This window comes from Chionomys nivalis, chromosome 1, assembly GCF_950005125.1.
Source record: "Chionomys nivalis chromosome 1, mChiNiv1.1, whole genome shotgun sequence".
Lineage (NCBI taxonomy): Eukaryota > Metazoa > Chordata > Mammalia > Rodentia > Cricetidae > Chionomys > Chionomys nivalis.
In genome coordinates this window covers 79,782,435-79,798,573 of record NC_080086.1, presented here as the reverse complement: position 1 = coordinate 79,798,573, position 16,139 = coordinate 79,782,435, and the positions used below count along the sequence as shown (strand labels likewise).

The 16,139-nt window shown below is 45.0% G+C and overlaps 1 protein-coding gene across 1 annotated transcript; it reads left to right on the top strand.

The window, feature by feature from the left end:
* Positions 1-15,009: 15,009 nt before the first annotated feature.
* On the top strand, positions 15,010-15,576 carry LOC130874689 (zinc finger matrin-type protein 1-like). Its single transcript, XM_057770154.1, has one exon. The coding sequence runs from the start codon at positions 15,010-15,012 to the stop codon at positions 15,574-15,576; it is 567 nt and encodes a 188-aa protein (XP_057626137.1).
* The last annotated feature ends 563 nt before the right edge of the window (positions 15,577-16,139 follow it).

The following is a 16,139-nucleotide window of genomic DNA, read 5'->3' as shown; positions in this document are numbered from 1 at the left end:
AACTTCTGAATGTTGTTTTGTGTCAGTGCTCTGTTCTAGTGATTTCTTTTGAAAGGGGAAAAGCAGTAATCACACTATAATAAAGAGGAAAGATTTTGGAAGTAGGCCACACTAAAAAGTTGTAAAAATTCCTTACCTACTATATCAGGCTTACTCATATTTTATAATAAAAATCCGTGGCTTACAATAATTTTTCCAAATAATTGAAACTAATGAGAGCCGGGCGGTGGTGGCGCACGCCTTTAATCCCAGCACTTGGGAGGCAGAGGCAGGCGGATCTCTGTGAGTTCGAGGCCAGCCTGGTCTACAAGAGCTAGTTCCAGGACAGGCTCCAAAAACCACAGAGAAACCCTGTCTTGAAAAACCAAAAAAAAAAAAAAAAAAAAAGTAATGAGAGGAATTTATCAAAAAGAATATGTTATTCCATTCCTGGCAATGCTGTACAAATACTAAGACACGAAGGTTCTGTGATTTCTTTGAAATGACTCAAGTTCAACAATTAGCATCATACAACTGAACATTAATCAATCCTAAATATAAAGTACAGCTCCTTTAAAACATTTTAATTAAATCATAGATAGTGAGCAAGAGAAGACTATAAATATGTGGTATTTGTCATATTGAGGAAGCCACTCTGGCCAGCACAATTTAAAAGAAAATTTGGACAGAAGCCTTTTGTCCTAAAATGTCCCTTTCTCTCCAACCCCATTCACTATTGAAACACATTAAAGTATGTAAAACTGACTGAAGCTAAGCCTTCATTGACACTGCTGTCAAATATCCTACATGCATAGGACAGCTTCCACTACAAAGAAGCTTTGAACCAAAGTAACAGAGGTGGAGAAACCCATGTTAAAAAAAGAAGAAAAAAAAAAAAAACACTAATTCAAAGGCCAAGATAGTAATATCCTTCATGCAGCTCTACAAGTGAGAAAACTCAGCAATGAAGAGGACAGGAAGAGGTCTGAGAATCAAAAGAGAACCACAGAGAAATGCAAAATACAAAGCAATTTACACTTTAGTTGTCTCTACTCCCCAAGTCAGGGAAGGAGAACTGAAGACCCTGTAAGTGTGAAGTAAGCCAGAGAATGCCAGCCACTCATAGTAACATCAAGCCACAGCCCTAACTGTAAAAGGAAAAATGATTCTTAGAAGCTTTTAAATCTATCAGGAGGATTAGCCTGAAACTGTCCTCTAGAGAAGCCAGCTTTGGAGAACAAATCCATTACATCACCCAGCAAAACCTCAGAGTGTTAGTTACTGTCTTGAGAAGTGCCCATCAGAAGTACTCCATCCAGGCTGACTTTTTGCTCTGAGGAACAGAAAATAGTGAGCAATCATAATTCAAAATCTCTGTGGATACATTGTAGCAGTGATGGTGGATGTCGGCGGTGGGGCAGCCTCAACAAAAACAGCTTCAGAGTAGACGCATGGGAATTTAGAAATACAATAAAGAATACAAAGACGCTAATGAAAATAATGCAGGGAATTTTTCAGTGAGTACTGAAAATTAGTGTTTAATTTCCCAATAGCTTAATATACCCCTGACCCTAAGAGGTAGGAGTAAAACAAAAGACTGCATTAACATACAAATTGAAAGTCACAGGCTGTATTCATCACACTCACGCCCTAGACACTCTGCAAACCACTCCCTGGGTAGAATCCCAAGTTATTTCCATAAAGGGAACTGGAACTTAGTGGGATCTTTAGACTTTTGTTTTAGGTAGAAACCAACAACTTCCCTATTTCAGGAGCACAAGGTCTGACAACTAGCCACACCTGTTGACAATAGCTTTGAGAGAGCACAACTCTCTGATTTACTACTAAGTAGGACCTTTGTTTGAGTTAGAAACACAATAACCTTAAATGAACTAGAAACAAATCCCCCAAACTCTCTGACCTTTGGCTTCTTTGGGCCTCCATTGGTGGGAGAAGGTCCCTGAGGGCCAACTATAGATAAACGGGGAATTCAGGTTGTTGGGGGAAGAGGTGAGCAAGGGACAAGGTCATCAATGTTCCTGTGCCTGGAATCAAGACTGGTCACTGGTTTCACATGGGCTGTTGAACCTTAGAGTCCAACTACCAAGGAGAAGGAGTCAGCCCAAGAATACACTCCAATACCTCAATTGATGTAAAAGCAAGAGGATTTTAATTCTACCGCGGTAGGGTCACTTAGCATTCAATGCCAAGGACCCTGAACGCCTGTTGCAAGCCATTTTTAAAGTGAAAAGCCATAGAAACAAAAGGGGGGGTTCAGGAGCAATTCTTCAATTATAAGGATTGGCTTATTCAGGGGGGCTTCTAGTGGTCTGAGCCAGGGCTGAAGAGTGGTTGCCAAGATTAAGTGAGGTAAAGGGAAACTTCTGAAGGTCACTTTGCCCCTTCCCCGGGACTAAGTCAAAATATCAGTAACTGAGTCAACACCTAAGGGTTATCTTGCCCCTATTCAGGGAGATGGAAAGTTCCCAACGTCTCAGTTTGTGCATGCACAGCTGTTATGTCCTTGGTTCCCAGGGGAGGAGGGGAAGTACTAAGAGTTGTCAGAAATGGCTTCAAAATGTCTTAAGGTCTGATAGCCTACGACCCAGAGTTGGCAAAGGGCTTGTCCCACTTTGGTGAATCCTTCAACTTAAAGAGTATGGAAGACAGGCTGGAGAGATGGCTCAGCAGTTAAGAGTACTTATTCTTTTTTTTTTTTTTTTTTTTTTTTTTTTTTTTTTGGTTTTTCAAGACAGGGTTTCTCTGTGGCTTTGGAGCCTGTCCTGGAACTAGCTCTGTAGACCAGGCTGGTCTCGAACTCACAGAGATCCGCCTGCCTCTGCCTCCCAAGTGCTGGGATTAAAGGCGTGCGCCACCACCGCCCGGCAAGAGTACTTATTCTTAAAGAGGACCTGAGTTCAATTTCCAGCACCCACATGGTAACTCACAACAGTCTATAACTCTAGTCCTAGGGGATCCAACATCCTCTCTGATCTCTGCAGGTACCAAGAATACATGTGGGACACAGGCAAAACATTCACTCACAAAATAATGATAAGACAAAAGGACAAAAGCCTGCAGCTGACCCAGCCCCAAATAAGCATAATGTGAAAGCCCACACCAGACATATCCTTAGCATAGACACAAGTAATGATAGCACAAATGGCATGGACACATATACCTATCAGAACCTTCACAGGTTGCCCTTATATCTTTTCTGACTCTACACATGGTAGGTACTTAGATATAGATAGACAGACAGACAGATAGTAGACAGACAGAAGATGGAGATAGATGATATAGAATTTTTAAAAAACAGAACATAGAAGATAATAACAGGTCTCAAGTACTTCAGGTTGCCTACATCACTAAAGAGCTTAAACATTTTATCATCTGCCTCCACTTCCCAAGTGCTAGAATTACAAGCATGTTTCACCATGCCCAGCTGATCGTGTGTCTTTATCAGGTTTTGGTAGGTTTAGTATTGGTTTTGTGGAATTAATTTGGGGGGACTTTCTTCCCTCTCTTCCACAGGATAGTTGGAGAAGCATTCATAGTGACTCTTCTAAGGCCTGGTAAAATTTAACTGGATCCATCTGGTTCTAAGCTTTTGTTGTTGGAAGACAAAATTATATCTGTACAGTATTAAACCTACCAAAATATAATAAATGATACACACGAAAAGAACGCTATAGGTATGGTGGTGCTTGTCTTTGATCCCAGTACTCAGTAGGTAGAGTCCGGTAGATCTCTGTAATCTCAAGATCAGTCTGGTCTATGCAGTGAGTTCTGGAACACTCATGGCTATGTAGAGAGACCCTGACTGAAAAAAAGAGAAAAAGCTATAGAAGCTGAGGGTGGTGGCACACAACTTTCAATCTCAGCACTCAGGAGGTAAAAGCAGGCAGATCTCTGTAAGTTCGAGATCAGCTTAGTCTACAAGAGCTAGTTCCAGGACAGGCACCAAAGCTACAGAGAAACCCTATCTCAAAAAAATTAAAAAAAAAAAAAAAAGCTATAGAGCAGTATTGCTGATAAACATAAACACAAAAAGATAAATGATTGCAAATAAAATTCAACAGTATATTTTAAAGATACATCATGATCAAGTTGGTTTTGTTTTAGAAGTGCAAGGATGTTCAATACACAAATTAATAAGCACAATACAGCACATAATAGAATCAGTAATAAAAAAAATTCTGTGATGATCTGGGCATAATAGTGCTAACCCTGGAACTTGGGAGGTAGAAGCAGAAGAATCAGAATCCTGAAGTTTCTCTATTTCCTGGAGCATGGTTCTAGGGTGAGTCAGAGTGTGAATCATGAAGACCCAGGGGTTAGGTAGGTATGGTAGTAAATGCAATTCGATCACCTGGGGAATAAAGGCAGAAGGATCAGGAGACCAATGCCAACTTTGGGTACATAGTACATAGGCCAGCCTGGGCTACATGAGACATCTCAAAAAAGAGTAACAAATAGTTGTTAGGTGTGGTGGTGTATGCATAATCTTAGTACTTAGGAAAAGCTAAGGCAAGAGGATTGTGCATTCAGGTCAAACCTAGAATGCACAACAGGAGCATGTCATCTCAAAGAGAAATGGGGCTGGAGAGATGGCCCAGTGGTTAAGAGCACTGGCTGCTCTTCTAGAGTACTCGGGTTCATTTCTCAGCACCCACATGGTAGCTCACAGCTGTCTGTTATTTCAGTTCTAGGGACCCTATGCTCTCACACAGACATACATGTAAACAAAACATCAAAACACCAATGCACATAAAATTAAATTATTTTTTTAAAGTGAAACTATTAAAAAATAAGTCCTACTTTTTAATACATCAATAATGAGCACACTAAGAAAGAAGACAGGAAAATAATTCTATTCCACATATTCTTTAAAAATAGGAAGAAATTTTAGTCAGGCAGTGCTGGCACACACCTTTAATCCCAGCACTTGGGAGGCAGAGATAGATGGATCTCTGGGTTTAAGGCCAGCCTGGTCTACAAGAGCTAGTTCCAGGACAGGCTCCAAAGCTACAGAGAAACCCTGTCTCAAAAAAAAGTAGGAATAAATTTCAAGGAAGTAAAAGATCTTTACTATACAAATTGTAAAATAGGCCTGGTGATATGGCCGAGTAGGTAAAAGTACTTGACACTATGCCTAGCAACCCAAGTTTGATCCTCTGGACCCATAAGAAGAAGAAGACAGACTTCCACAAGTTGCCCTCTGACTTTCACATGCACACATACAAGTGTAAGAATTAATTTTAATTTTTTGTGAATGTTCTCCAGATAGAATTCAGTTATTGAAATTGGGGCAAGATAACCCTTTAGATGTTGACTCAGTTCCTGATGTTTTGACTCAGTTTCTGGGAGGGGGTCAAAGTAACCCTCAAAATGTTTCCTCTTACCTTGCCTGATCTGGCAACCGCCCTCCAGCCCTGGCTCGGACTAATTGTTGTTAATAGCCCTTTAAATAAGCCAATCCCAATAGTTGGAAAACAGCCCCTGAGTTCCCCCCTCCCTGTTTCTATGACTTTTTGCTTTAAACGTAGCCTGTACCAGCTATTCAGAGTCTTTTGGCTTCTCAAATGCTGAAAGACCCTGTCGTGACAGAATTAAAAATCCTCGTGCTTTTACATCAACCGTGGTGTGAGGGTGGTCTCTTGGGGTGACTTGGGGTGACTTCAGGGTCCAACACTATAAAGTTGCCAAAACCACATATTGAAGAAAACACAGCCTCCTTACCACAGGGTGCTGATTAAAAATGCATATCTGTATAAAAAGGTAGAAATTACATTTTTTTTTTTTTTTTTTTTTTTTTGGTTTTTCAAGACAGGGTTTCTCTGTAGCTTTGGAGCCTGTCCTGGAACTAGCTCTTGTAGACCAGGCTGGTCTCGAACTCACAGAGATCCACCTGCCTCTGCCTCCCGAGTGCTGGGATTAAAGGCGTGCACTACCACCGCCCCGCTCTTTTTTTTTTTTTTTTTCTGCATTTTGTTGAAAAAACTCAAACTGGATCCAGTCCTTAATCTAAGACCTGAGGCTTTGAATGTGTCAGAGGAAAACAGGGGGAACACTTCAAGTGGAGGAAAGGATTTCCAAATAGGACTTCACTAGTATAGGAAATAAAAGTTAGAACTGGCAAAGAACTATACGAAAACTTAAAGAGTCTGTATAAAGAAGGAAGCATCCATAAAGACAAAACCTCCAGAATAAGAAAATCTTTGCCAGCTATTTATCCCCTGTAGATGATTAATCAAATGGCCAGAATATTAAAAGAAATCATGGTTGTAATGGTCTGTCCTGTCCTTTTAAGAGACAAACCATGCCACTCCCTCCCCTGTCCGCAGAGGCAAGCTGATCTTCAGCCTCCAGCCTTATTCCCTTCACTTACTGTCTCTCGAAGAGGCAGCTTCTGTCTCCCCCTTCTCCCCACTTCTCCCCTCCCCCCTATCTGTTTCTCTCTCTCTCTCTCTCTCTCTCTCTCTCTCTCTCTCTGTGTGTGTGTGTGTGTGTGTGTGTGTGTGACCCTGACTCTCCTTGAACTCATCTGTAGACTAGGCTGGCCTCAAACTCAGAGACCTGCCTGCTTCTTCTTCCCTAGTGCTGGGATTAAAGGTGTGTGCCACCACCATCTGGCCAGCATTTTTTTAAAAAAGAAACAAAAACAAGATAACCTGAAAAAAGTCCACGTAGGACTATCACAGAAAGGAAAGGGATGAGTGGAGAGCACACATGGAGGAATTTTAAACAGGGCACTGCCACACAGGACAGCAGCAAGGGACTGGACACCTGGGCTAGGAGTGACTTCACGGAAGATGAAGGAACTCAGCGGGGTGGTGAGTTCAAGGACAGCCTAGTCTACAAGAGCTAGTTCCTGGACAGGCTCCATAGCTACTGAGAAACCCTGTCTCAAAAAAAAAAAAAAAAAAAAAAAAAAAAAAAAAAAGACAGAGGAACTCCAAAGTAGAGTACTCCAAAGCTGCACTGTGGTACGGCCACAGCGGGCGAGAGAGCTGCTTTTTGCTAGACTGGGAAGGGAACTCTGAGCTGGCAAGCAGTGTTTGGGTGTCAGGATGTACTGGAATAGTCGCAGTTGGGATTCACTGTGGCTAGCAGTCATCTTGCCCCGAGGCAATGACCATCTTACCCTGTGTCAGAAATGCCAAGCATGCAAGCATGACCACCCACCCACCCTACACTGGCCTCTGCATTTTGTAGCGAGGGTTTGTTAGGATTAGCTCTTTTGACAAGGTAATGATCCTGGCTGGAGACAGTGGTGACTTCGCCCTGAGCACCATCAGATACGTACATAAAATGACAATGTCACCATGAAAGCCACTCGAGTCTATAATTGCTAGCAATTATAATTCAAAATATGACTGGGGAAAAATTAACGCTGAAAGATTAGTTGGTGAATTTGACAATATTTTTCAAAGTACAGCATTTAGGATTGGTTGGTAAGAGTGCTTGCCTAGCTAGCATACTAGAAGCGCTGGGTTCAACCCTTAGTGCACATAAGCTCAAGCTGACTCAGGCCAACAATCCTAACACCCAAGAAGTGGAGCCAGAAAGCTCCAGAAGGAGTTCAAAGTCATTCTTTGTAGAGTGAGACTGTCTCAAAAAGGAGAAGGAGGAGGAGGGGAAGTGCTTGGTGGGGGTGGGGTGGAGTATACTAAAACATTGGATAGCTTTCCCCTTCCCACCAAGACAGGGTGTCTCTGTCACTTTGGAGCCTGTCCTGGAACTAGCTCTGGTAGACCAGGCTGGCCGGGAACTCACAGAAATCTGCCTGCCTCTCCCTCCTGAGTGCTGGGATTAAAGGTGTGCACCACCACCACCCGGCAAAATGGAACATCTTATTTGCTTTTTCAAGATAAACTCCAGACAGGATTGACTAGGCTGATGAGGCTACATTCTGGTTTTTGTCGTTATTTGCAGGCAGTGAACTCAATTGAGGTCTTTACTGAATTCCTTTAAGGTGTGAGATTGGATTTATTTCCCTGTGACCTAGAATTACAGGTTGAGAAGGCAGAAGCACCAGAACCCAGATAGGAAGGGGCGTGACCTCCTACTTCTGGCTCCCAGGCATCCTGCCCAGAAGAACGATTAGCTCAGTCTCTGGGAACCTGGGATTCTTCCGGTGCTCCCTGTAATTCGCCATCCGTGTGAGGCCCTTTCTGCAGATTCTAGCCTGGTAGACCCTTGGGCTTTGTGGTATCCACAAGGCTTTCTGCATTAAGGACCCCTAAGGCTCGTGAGCTTGAGAAGGTCAGGAATTGTGTGTGGCAGTCTTTGTCAGTAACTATTCAAGGTGATCGTTCCACATAGGAACTGACCCAAACGTGTTTCTCTTTCACTCTGATGTTTGGTGGCATTTTGGAGCACTAGTAAGGACCACGACTCAGGTACACAAGGGAACGCTGGGACTGGAAGGGTGGGCTGCTTGGATCTGGGTGGGCTGCTTGGATCTGGGGTTCCTAGTGAACCTCAAAACATAAGGAGAGGTCAGGGCCTTTCTTCACTGGTTTCTTCGTGAAGCACCTGGCTGACTCCAGGCAGAGCTGGGCGTGGTGAGGAAACAGTGGTGAACAGAGAATCTCTGCTCGTGAGGACCTTGCGTGCTGTGGGGGGAAGTTCGAACGAACCTGGCGTGAGAAAGTGTTATCTCTTGCTGCTCTGTGTGGACTGGGTGAGAGAAGGGACCGGCAACAGCAGGGAACCCGGGAGAAGGGAAGCGCTGGGATCAGCTGTTTGCAACGATAGCCAAGGCTGAACTAAGACTCGGTAGCCCAACTAGCTCTACACTCAAAGTCCTGCTTCAGCCTCCCTGGTGCTGGGCTTACAGGCACGCGCCACCACACCCGATTCGCACTTGGCCATTGAGCTTGCATTGCACGCGGGGAAGCTTAGGGAATGATAAGCAGGGGATAGCAGAGGGACGTCGTGGAGGTCATCAAAGTTGAGGTTGCATTCCAACCAAGGCCTAGGTGATAATTCATCTTTCGGTGTGCTTGCTTAGAGACATGGAGCACAAAGGCTTGGAGACCAGTGTGCCTATGTGTACCCTTCTGGCAGAGACTGTGTTTGGAAGGCCAGAGCAAGAGAAAAATTGTCTTGAGGATGCATGGACCCCAGGGCTGTGGGCGACCAGTGGACAATTGACCTTCCCCTTGAAGGAGGGAAACCTTTGAGCAAATAAGAGGAAACTAAAAGGATTATTCTGAGTTTGGAAACAGACTCGGTGAGCTGGAGCGGTGAGCCCAAGTGAGAGGGCGTGTCCCCAGTCCGGAAGTGATAACGCAGTGTGACCCTGGAAGGAGCATTTTGGATACTGAAAGTGGAGCCGTGGGCTGGGGTGTTGCACAATTGATCGAGTGTTTGTCTAGCGTGCACAGAGCCCTAGCCCAGCATAAAGCTGGGTGCTGTGGTACGTGCCTCTAATTCCAGTGCTCTGGGGGTAGGGTCGGAAAAGGCCTCCGAGAGCTCAAAGCCTTCTTTGGATAGATGAAACCCTGTCTCCAAGGGAAAAGGAAAGCCAGCACTGACGGGGCTTCCTCGAGGTAGGGAAGAAGCCAAGAGCAGAAGAGGCCTTCAGTGAGGTCGGTGAGGACGGGTGGGCGCTGGTGAGGAGCACAGGCAGGAAGGGCTCCCCCAGCTAAGGAGATTCCGGTGTGGTGAGCACGGCCTAGAGCCTTCTGCATCCAGGGAGAACTCGGAACAGAAGGAAACGTCTGGCCTCAGCGTGGCAGTTTTCTTCCTTTCCCGCCTTTTCCTCAACTAAATATTTCTTAGGCCTTTTTCCTTGTCATCCCCCCCCTCTCTCTCTCTCTCGGCTTTCCAAGACAGGGTCCTAGATCTCCCTCTATAGATCAGGCTGACCTCAAACTCACAGATCTGCCTGTCTCTCTGCCTCCCGAGTGCTGGAATTAAAGCCATGCACCACCACCACCACCCGGCTTGTCATTTTTTTTTTGTTTTTATTTTCTCAATTTCTCTGTAGCTTTGGAGCATTTCCTGGAACTCACTTGGTAGACCAGGCTGGCCTCAAACTCACAGAGATCTGCTTGTCTCCGGAACTGATGACATGTACCACCACCTGGCTTGTCCCCCCCTTTTTTCTTTCTATTGTACATGTAGCAGTATTCTCGGGAACAATAGCCGGGCGGTGGTGTCACTGAACGCCTTTAATCCCAGCCCTCCAGCCCTCGGGAGGCAGAGGCAGGTGGATCTCTGTGAGTTCGAGGCCAAGCCTGGTCTACAAGAGCTAGTTCCAGGCCAGCTAGTGCTACACAGAGAAACCCTGACTCAAAACAAAGCAAAACAAATCCCCCAAAACCAAAACAAAACTCCAGCTCATCTTGACTAGGGGACAGGAATTCCTGACAACTCCAGTTCATGTTTCATGGCCAGAGAGGAAGCCTGGATCTTAAACAGGGTGAAAATAATAAATACTGTGGGGAAGAAGAGACTCAGAGTGGGTGACCAAAGAGAAACGTGGGGTTTTCAGCTGGCAACGACACGATCCGGTGAATTTTAAATCAATTCTGTTGTTGCTTCTTGGAAATTGGCTCCTAGTGGGCCAAAGTGAAGGAAGACTGAGGCACTAGATGGGTGTGGTCACATGAGCCGGTAATCCCACAAACCCAGTGGAAGTGTGGTGATCTAGTCCAAGCCCAGTTTTAAAAGGGGTAATATGGACCAGTGAGTAAAGCTCTCACTGCCGAGGCTGATGACCTGAGCTTGGTTCTACACGGCGAAGGAAAGAACCGACTCCCCAAAGTTGTCGTCTGACCACTCGTGTGCCGCAGAATATGTATGCCCCTCATGTACATGCCCACACAAAACAAAAAGAATGCAATACAATTGGGGGGGGGGTTGAATTGCAAAATGGAGGGCAGTAGGTAAACCCCATGGAAGCTGAGTAGGTAGACTTGGTGAACTTGGGTGCCCTTATTTTCTGCCAACGTCTAAGCCCTATTTAAAGAAGGTCATTGGCAGGGAAAGAAGTGGCAGTCATTCCACCCAGTGTCACCACCCCTGACGTCATCTTCTCCTCGTCCCTAGAAGACAACCCAGGCCTTTCCTGTTACCAGAACTGCTCTGCCTGCAGAGGGAGTGCTGGAGATTAAATATGGCCATCCTGTGTTCTCCACACTATATCCCCAGCCCTTGTTCTGCATCTTGGGGTGGGCTCAAAGGTCATCTATTATCCCAGCATCAGCAAAACTGGAAGCTTGGGTGTGGTCAAGGTCAAGCCTGGCTCAGAGGAACTGCTGCAGATGGGACACACCACAAACTGCCAGCTCACACACACCACAGGGCACTCCCACAGAGGAGCTGAGGTACTGACAATGGCAATCAAGCAGGTTGGCACATGAGTACAGGACAGAGTAGTTCCTAAGTCACATCTTGGAACCTAGGCCTGCTCGTAGAGGCTCGCCTAGGATCAGGAAGTGAAACCAAGCCACACCCGCCCTTCTGAGAGCCCCCTCATCATGGGTGGACACTGACTTTCTCCCTGGCACCTTATAGAGCACCAGGGTGCTAACACTTTCCCATTACTACCATGGGTACCTCTGTCAGAAGTTCGCTCTTTGTCTTTCCACATTGAAGAAACAGCTTGAGGCCAGTGAAAATCATTTTACTTCAACCAAATCTGAACTCAATTTAAATCCCTCCAAAGACAAAATAGAACCCAAGACTGGGGGTGTAGCTCAGGGGTAATGAACACGAAGCCCTTGCCTGCCCTCCAGCACCACATAAGTCAGAGAGGGTGGTGGCCGTACCTTCCTTCAGGATTTGAGAGGCCAAGGCTGGAAGATCAGACGTTCAAGGCCATCTTTGAGAACAGAGTGTTCCAGGCCAGCCCTGGGCTACCTGATACCCTTTTCTTGCAAAAAGCGTGGGGAGATAGGGAAGGGCAGTGGAAAAGGAGAAAGACCTAAGTTCCTGGTGGGAACTTCAGCTTCCACATCTGCTTTAGAATTAGGCTGGCAGGCATAAGAATGGGGGCCTTGGCCCCAGAGCCTGCCTCCATGTTTGAACTTTATATCCATGGCAGACTGTGTATCCAGAACACTGTTGCTTCATTAGCCAGACCTAAAACCACAAATAACCTGAATTTAGAGACTTGGTTAAAATAAAATCACATTTCAAACCTGTTCCAGCATGCCAGGCAGCTCTCTTAATTATATACACCCACTATGAAATAGAAATAGAAAATGGATATTAATATAACTGTGCTTTACTTATCAACGAGGATGACATATTAAGAAATGTGGGGGCTTTTTTTTTTTTTTTTGGTTTTTTGAGACAGGGTTTCTCTGTAGCTTTGGAGCCTGTCCTGGAACTCCCTTTGTAGACCAGGCTGGCCTCGAACTCACAGAGATCCGCCTGCCTCTGCCTCCCGAGTGCTCGGATTAAAGGCCTGCACCACCACCGCCCGGCCGTAGTAAGAAATGCTAAGTGACTGGAGAGCCTGCATGCCAAGTACGACAGCTGTGTGGTCACTATGCCACAGTCTTTGTTTTGTTTTGCCTTAAGGAGATTTTCATTCAAAAAATGTAGTATATCTTTTGTGTGTGTGTGTGTGTGTGTGCTTGCACCGATGCCACAGGGCATGTGAAGGTCAGAGGACAATTTGTAGGTCCCAAGTATTGAACTGCAGTCATCAGACTTGTCAGCAAGTGCCTTTACCTATTGAACCATCTCACCGGCCCAGCGATACAATCTTAGGGACCTCCGTTGTATATATAAATTCTGTCCTTGATTAAAATATTATGTAGCATGTGACTATATATATTTTGGGGGGATAGTAAATCTCAAGCCAACATGACAAATCTGACTTCACACTTAGTGAGCTGCATTTATAATTTTATTTATGATAGAGCAGCAATTAGTCCAGATTAGATTGTATGATAGGTACCACCTATACAACAGGCTTTTTGTTAGAATTAAATTACCTTAGCTAAATGGAAAGAAAACCATAGAGTAAAATGAAGTCAAGGTTTCTGAATAGGTCACCAGTGGCCCATTGGCTGCTGCTGGTCCTCATTCTACTAGGTTTTTTGTTTTTTTTTTTGGTTTTTTTTTTTTTTTTTTTGGTTTTTCGAGACAGGGTTTCTCTGTGGTTTTGGAGCTTGTCCTGGAACTAGCTCTTGTAGACCAGGCTGGTCTCGAACTCACAGAGATCCGCCTGCCTCTGCCTCCCGAGTGCTGGGATTAAAGGCGTGCGCCACCACTGCCCAGCCTCATTCTACTAGGTTTTTGTTGTTGTTGTTGTTTTTAAACATGGTCTCATTGTGTAACATTGACTGGCATAGAGTTTACTGCATAGACTAGGTTGGCCTCAAGTTCATGAAGATCACTTGCCTCTGCTTCTCAAGTGCTAGAACTAACACCCTGCAAAAAAAACCATGCCTGGCATAATTCCAGTTTAGTTTAGTTGCATGATAGTCTCTTTGTGTTTTTTTCTTTAAATGTCTTCATCTCGCTGGGAGGTGGTGTTGCATGCCTTTAATCCCAGCACTTGGGAGGCAGAGATAAGCAGATCTCTACAAGTTTGAGGCCAGCCTGTTCTACAGAATGAGTTCCAGGACAAGGTCCAAAGCCACAGAGAAATCCTGTCTCAATAACAACACACACACACACACACACACACATACACAAAGTCTTAGTCTTGTATATGGAATAGTATTTATGGTATAAAGAAAAGATCTAGGCCTGGCGGGAGGCAGAGACAGGTGGATCTCTGTGAGTTCGAGGCCAGCCTGGTCTACAGAGAGAGTGCCAGGACAGGCTCCAAAGCTACAGAGAAACCCTGTCTCGAAAAACCAAAAAAAAAAAAAAAAAAAAAAAAAAAAAAAAAAAAGTCTAAAATTACCTGATTTTTTTAAAAAAAGATTTATTTTTATTTTGTGTATATGTGTGTGCTTGAGTGCCCATCTATGTACAATCTGCATGCAGTGCCTGCAGAGGCCAAAAAAGGGCATAGGATTCCCTGGACTAGAGTTATAGAGATGGCGGTAAGCTGCCAACCTTATCTCTGTAGCCCAAACTCTGATTTTCAAACCTGTCACAACCATTCCATTGGTAAACCCTCTACCCACTGGTATGTGTTACGCTTGAGCTCTGGTGCTGGCTCAGTCCAAAGAGTACTTGCAGGGCAAATACAAGTGCTGAGTTCGATCTCCAGCACCCACGTGAAAACTTGTGGCACATGTGTGACCCCCGTGCTGAAGCAGAGACAGAAGATCCAGGGGATCACTCCCAGGCATCCTATCCTAAAGGGCAAGCCCTGGCTCCCAACGAGAGACCCCGTCAAAGAACAAAGCTTCTGAGGAGCTTAGCCTCTTGCCTGCTCACACACGTACAGCTGCACACAATGAATGCACAGTCGAGTGGGCACATACATACACGTGCTATACACTACTATGTTCTACCTTTATTTATACTTCTAGAACCTAACATTTACAGTAATTTAAGACTCATTTCCCACCAGCTATGACAGGTGCTTGTAATCCCAGCTCTCAGGAGGCAGAGACAGAAGGAACACAAGTTCCAGCCTATTCTACAGAGTGAGTTCTAGGCCAGCTAAGGCTCCTTAGTAGGATCAAGCCACCGTGTTAAAAAAGAAAAAAAGCAGTCTTGAGAAATGGCTCAGCAGTTAAGAGGAGAGGACCCAAGTTTGGTTCCCAGCACCTACATAAGGTGGCTCACAATCACTTGTCCCAGGGGCATTTGTCACCTTTGGTCTTGTGGGCGCTGTGTACAAATCCATACTCACACAGTTACATTTTTTTTTTTAAAACAAAATGACAAGAGCAATCCTTTTCCTCCTCCCTTGTACTGTCCCATCCCCAGTATGTCAAAAGTGCTCCTGTCCAACATCGGTGACTACTTGCTGTTTACTGTGTGGTGTGTGACGTAACACTCTCCCTTAGAACAGAGAAAATGTTGTGAGCAAAACAATGCACTAACAGAAGGTATTCCCCCATTTCATTCTAGAGAAATCTGTTCATGGCCAGTGTAATGGAAGAGCCTCAGACCAATGACTCTTTTCAACAAGAGCTTGAAGATTTCATTAGAAAGCAGAAAGCCAGGGGATTACATCCAAGGGTCGACTTCAGAAATAAGGCAGAGAACTCTGTTTACCAAGAAAGAGACCGTGTCAACTCTGACGCTCCAATGCCCTCATTTGGAGAGCATCCCAGATCCTCTACTTCCTATGAAAGGTGGACCGTGGAAAACATGGCACCTCACTGCAGACGAAGACTGGAGTCTCCAAGCTATCACCAGAAGAACCAGAATCAAGACAGAAAGGAAATGCCACAGCACCAGGAGCGAGGAGGAGCTGTCAGTGGGGAGCAAGAGTCGCCCAAGAGGAAACACCACAGAGAGAGGGCTTCACGCAAAGACGAGGAGGGCCTCAGGAGAAGGAAGTTCTCATCAGAATTAGCAGGTACTGAGAAGTCCAAGCACAGAAAGGGGACCTGCCATGATGGAAGAGACCCCACCAGAGGCAGACGCCAGTCTCATGGAAAGAAAGAACCAGAGGAGAGGGATTTGTGGGATGAAGCGATCTTGGGTGGTTGCTAATGATGTTTGGGCGTTTGGGGTCCCAAGAATCAGTGACTTGGTTCTGATGGTGAGGATGGATTAAATGACCTTAAAGCAATAGATGTCAGTCTTCTGCCATGGTCCATTTGCTGTACTGGTGTCAAAATTGTGAGTCTGCCTGGGGGCACTCTGCTGGTGCCAGCAGTGACCGCCCTTTAGTGCCCAAGGCCTTTGGGGCTTACTGACAGGCCAGGGCTTTAGAAGGCAGTCAATCAAGGCAGCTTTAGGTACGGAGGCTAGAGATGTTCTGTGTTTTAAACAGCAGAAGCTCTGGCATAAGATAGGGTTTCTCTGTAGCTTTGGAACCTGTCCTGGAACTCTCTCTGTAGATCAGGCTGGTCTCTGCCTCCGAGTGCATGTGCTACAACCGCCCAGCAAGCCAGATGCTATTAAACAGAAAAGATTAATTAATATATTTGCCAAAATATTTAGAGTTTGTGTAAAGCAGAAGCTTTTGCTATAAAATCTATAAAAAGTAGGATCTTGAAAATAAGCATTAAATAAACACAGAAAGACATGGAGTATCTGGTAGGAGTGAGCTC

What these genes read in the sequence shown, in the direction of transcription:
- LOC130874689 (XM_057770154.1), top strand. Translation starts at nt 15,010, where the DNA reads ATGGAAGAGCCTCAGACCAATGACTCTTTTCAACAAGAGCTTGAAGAT.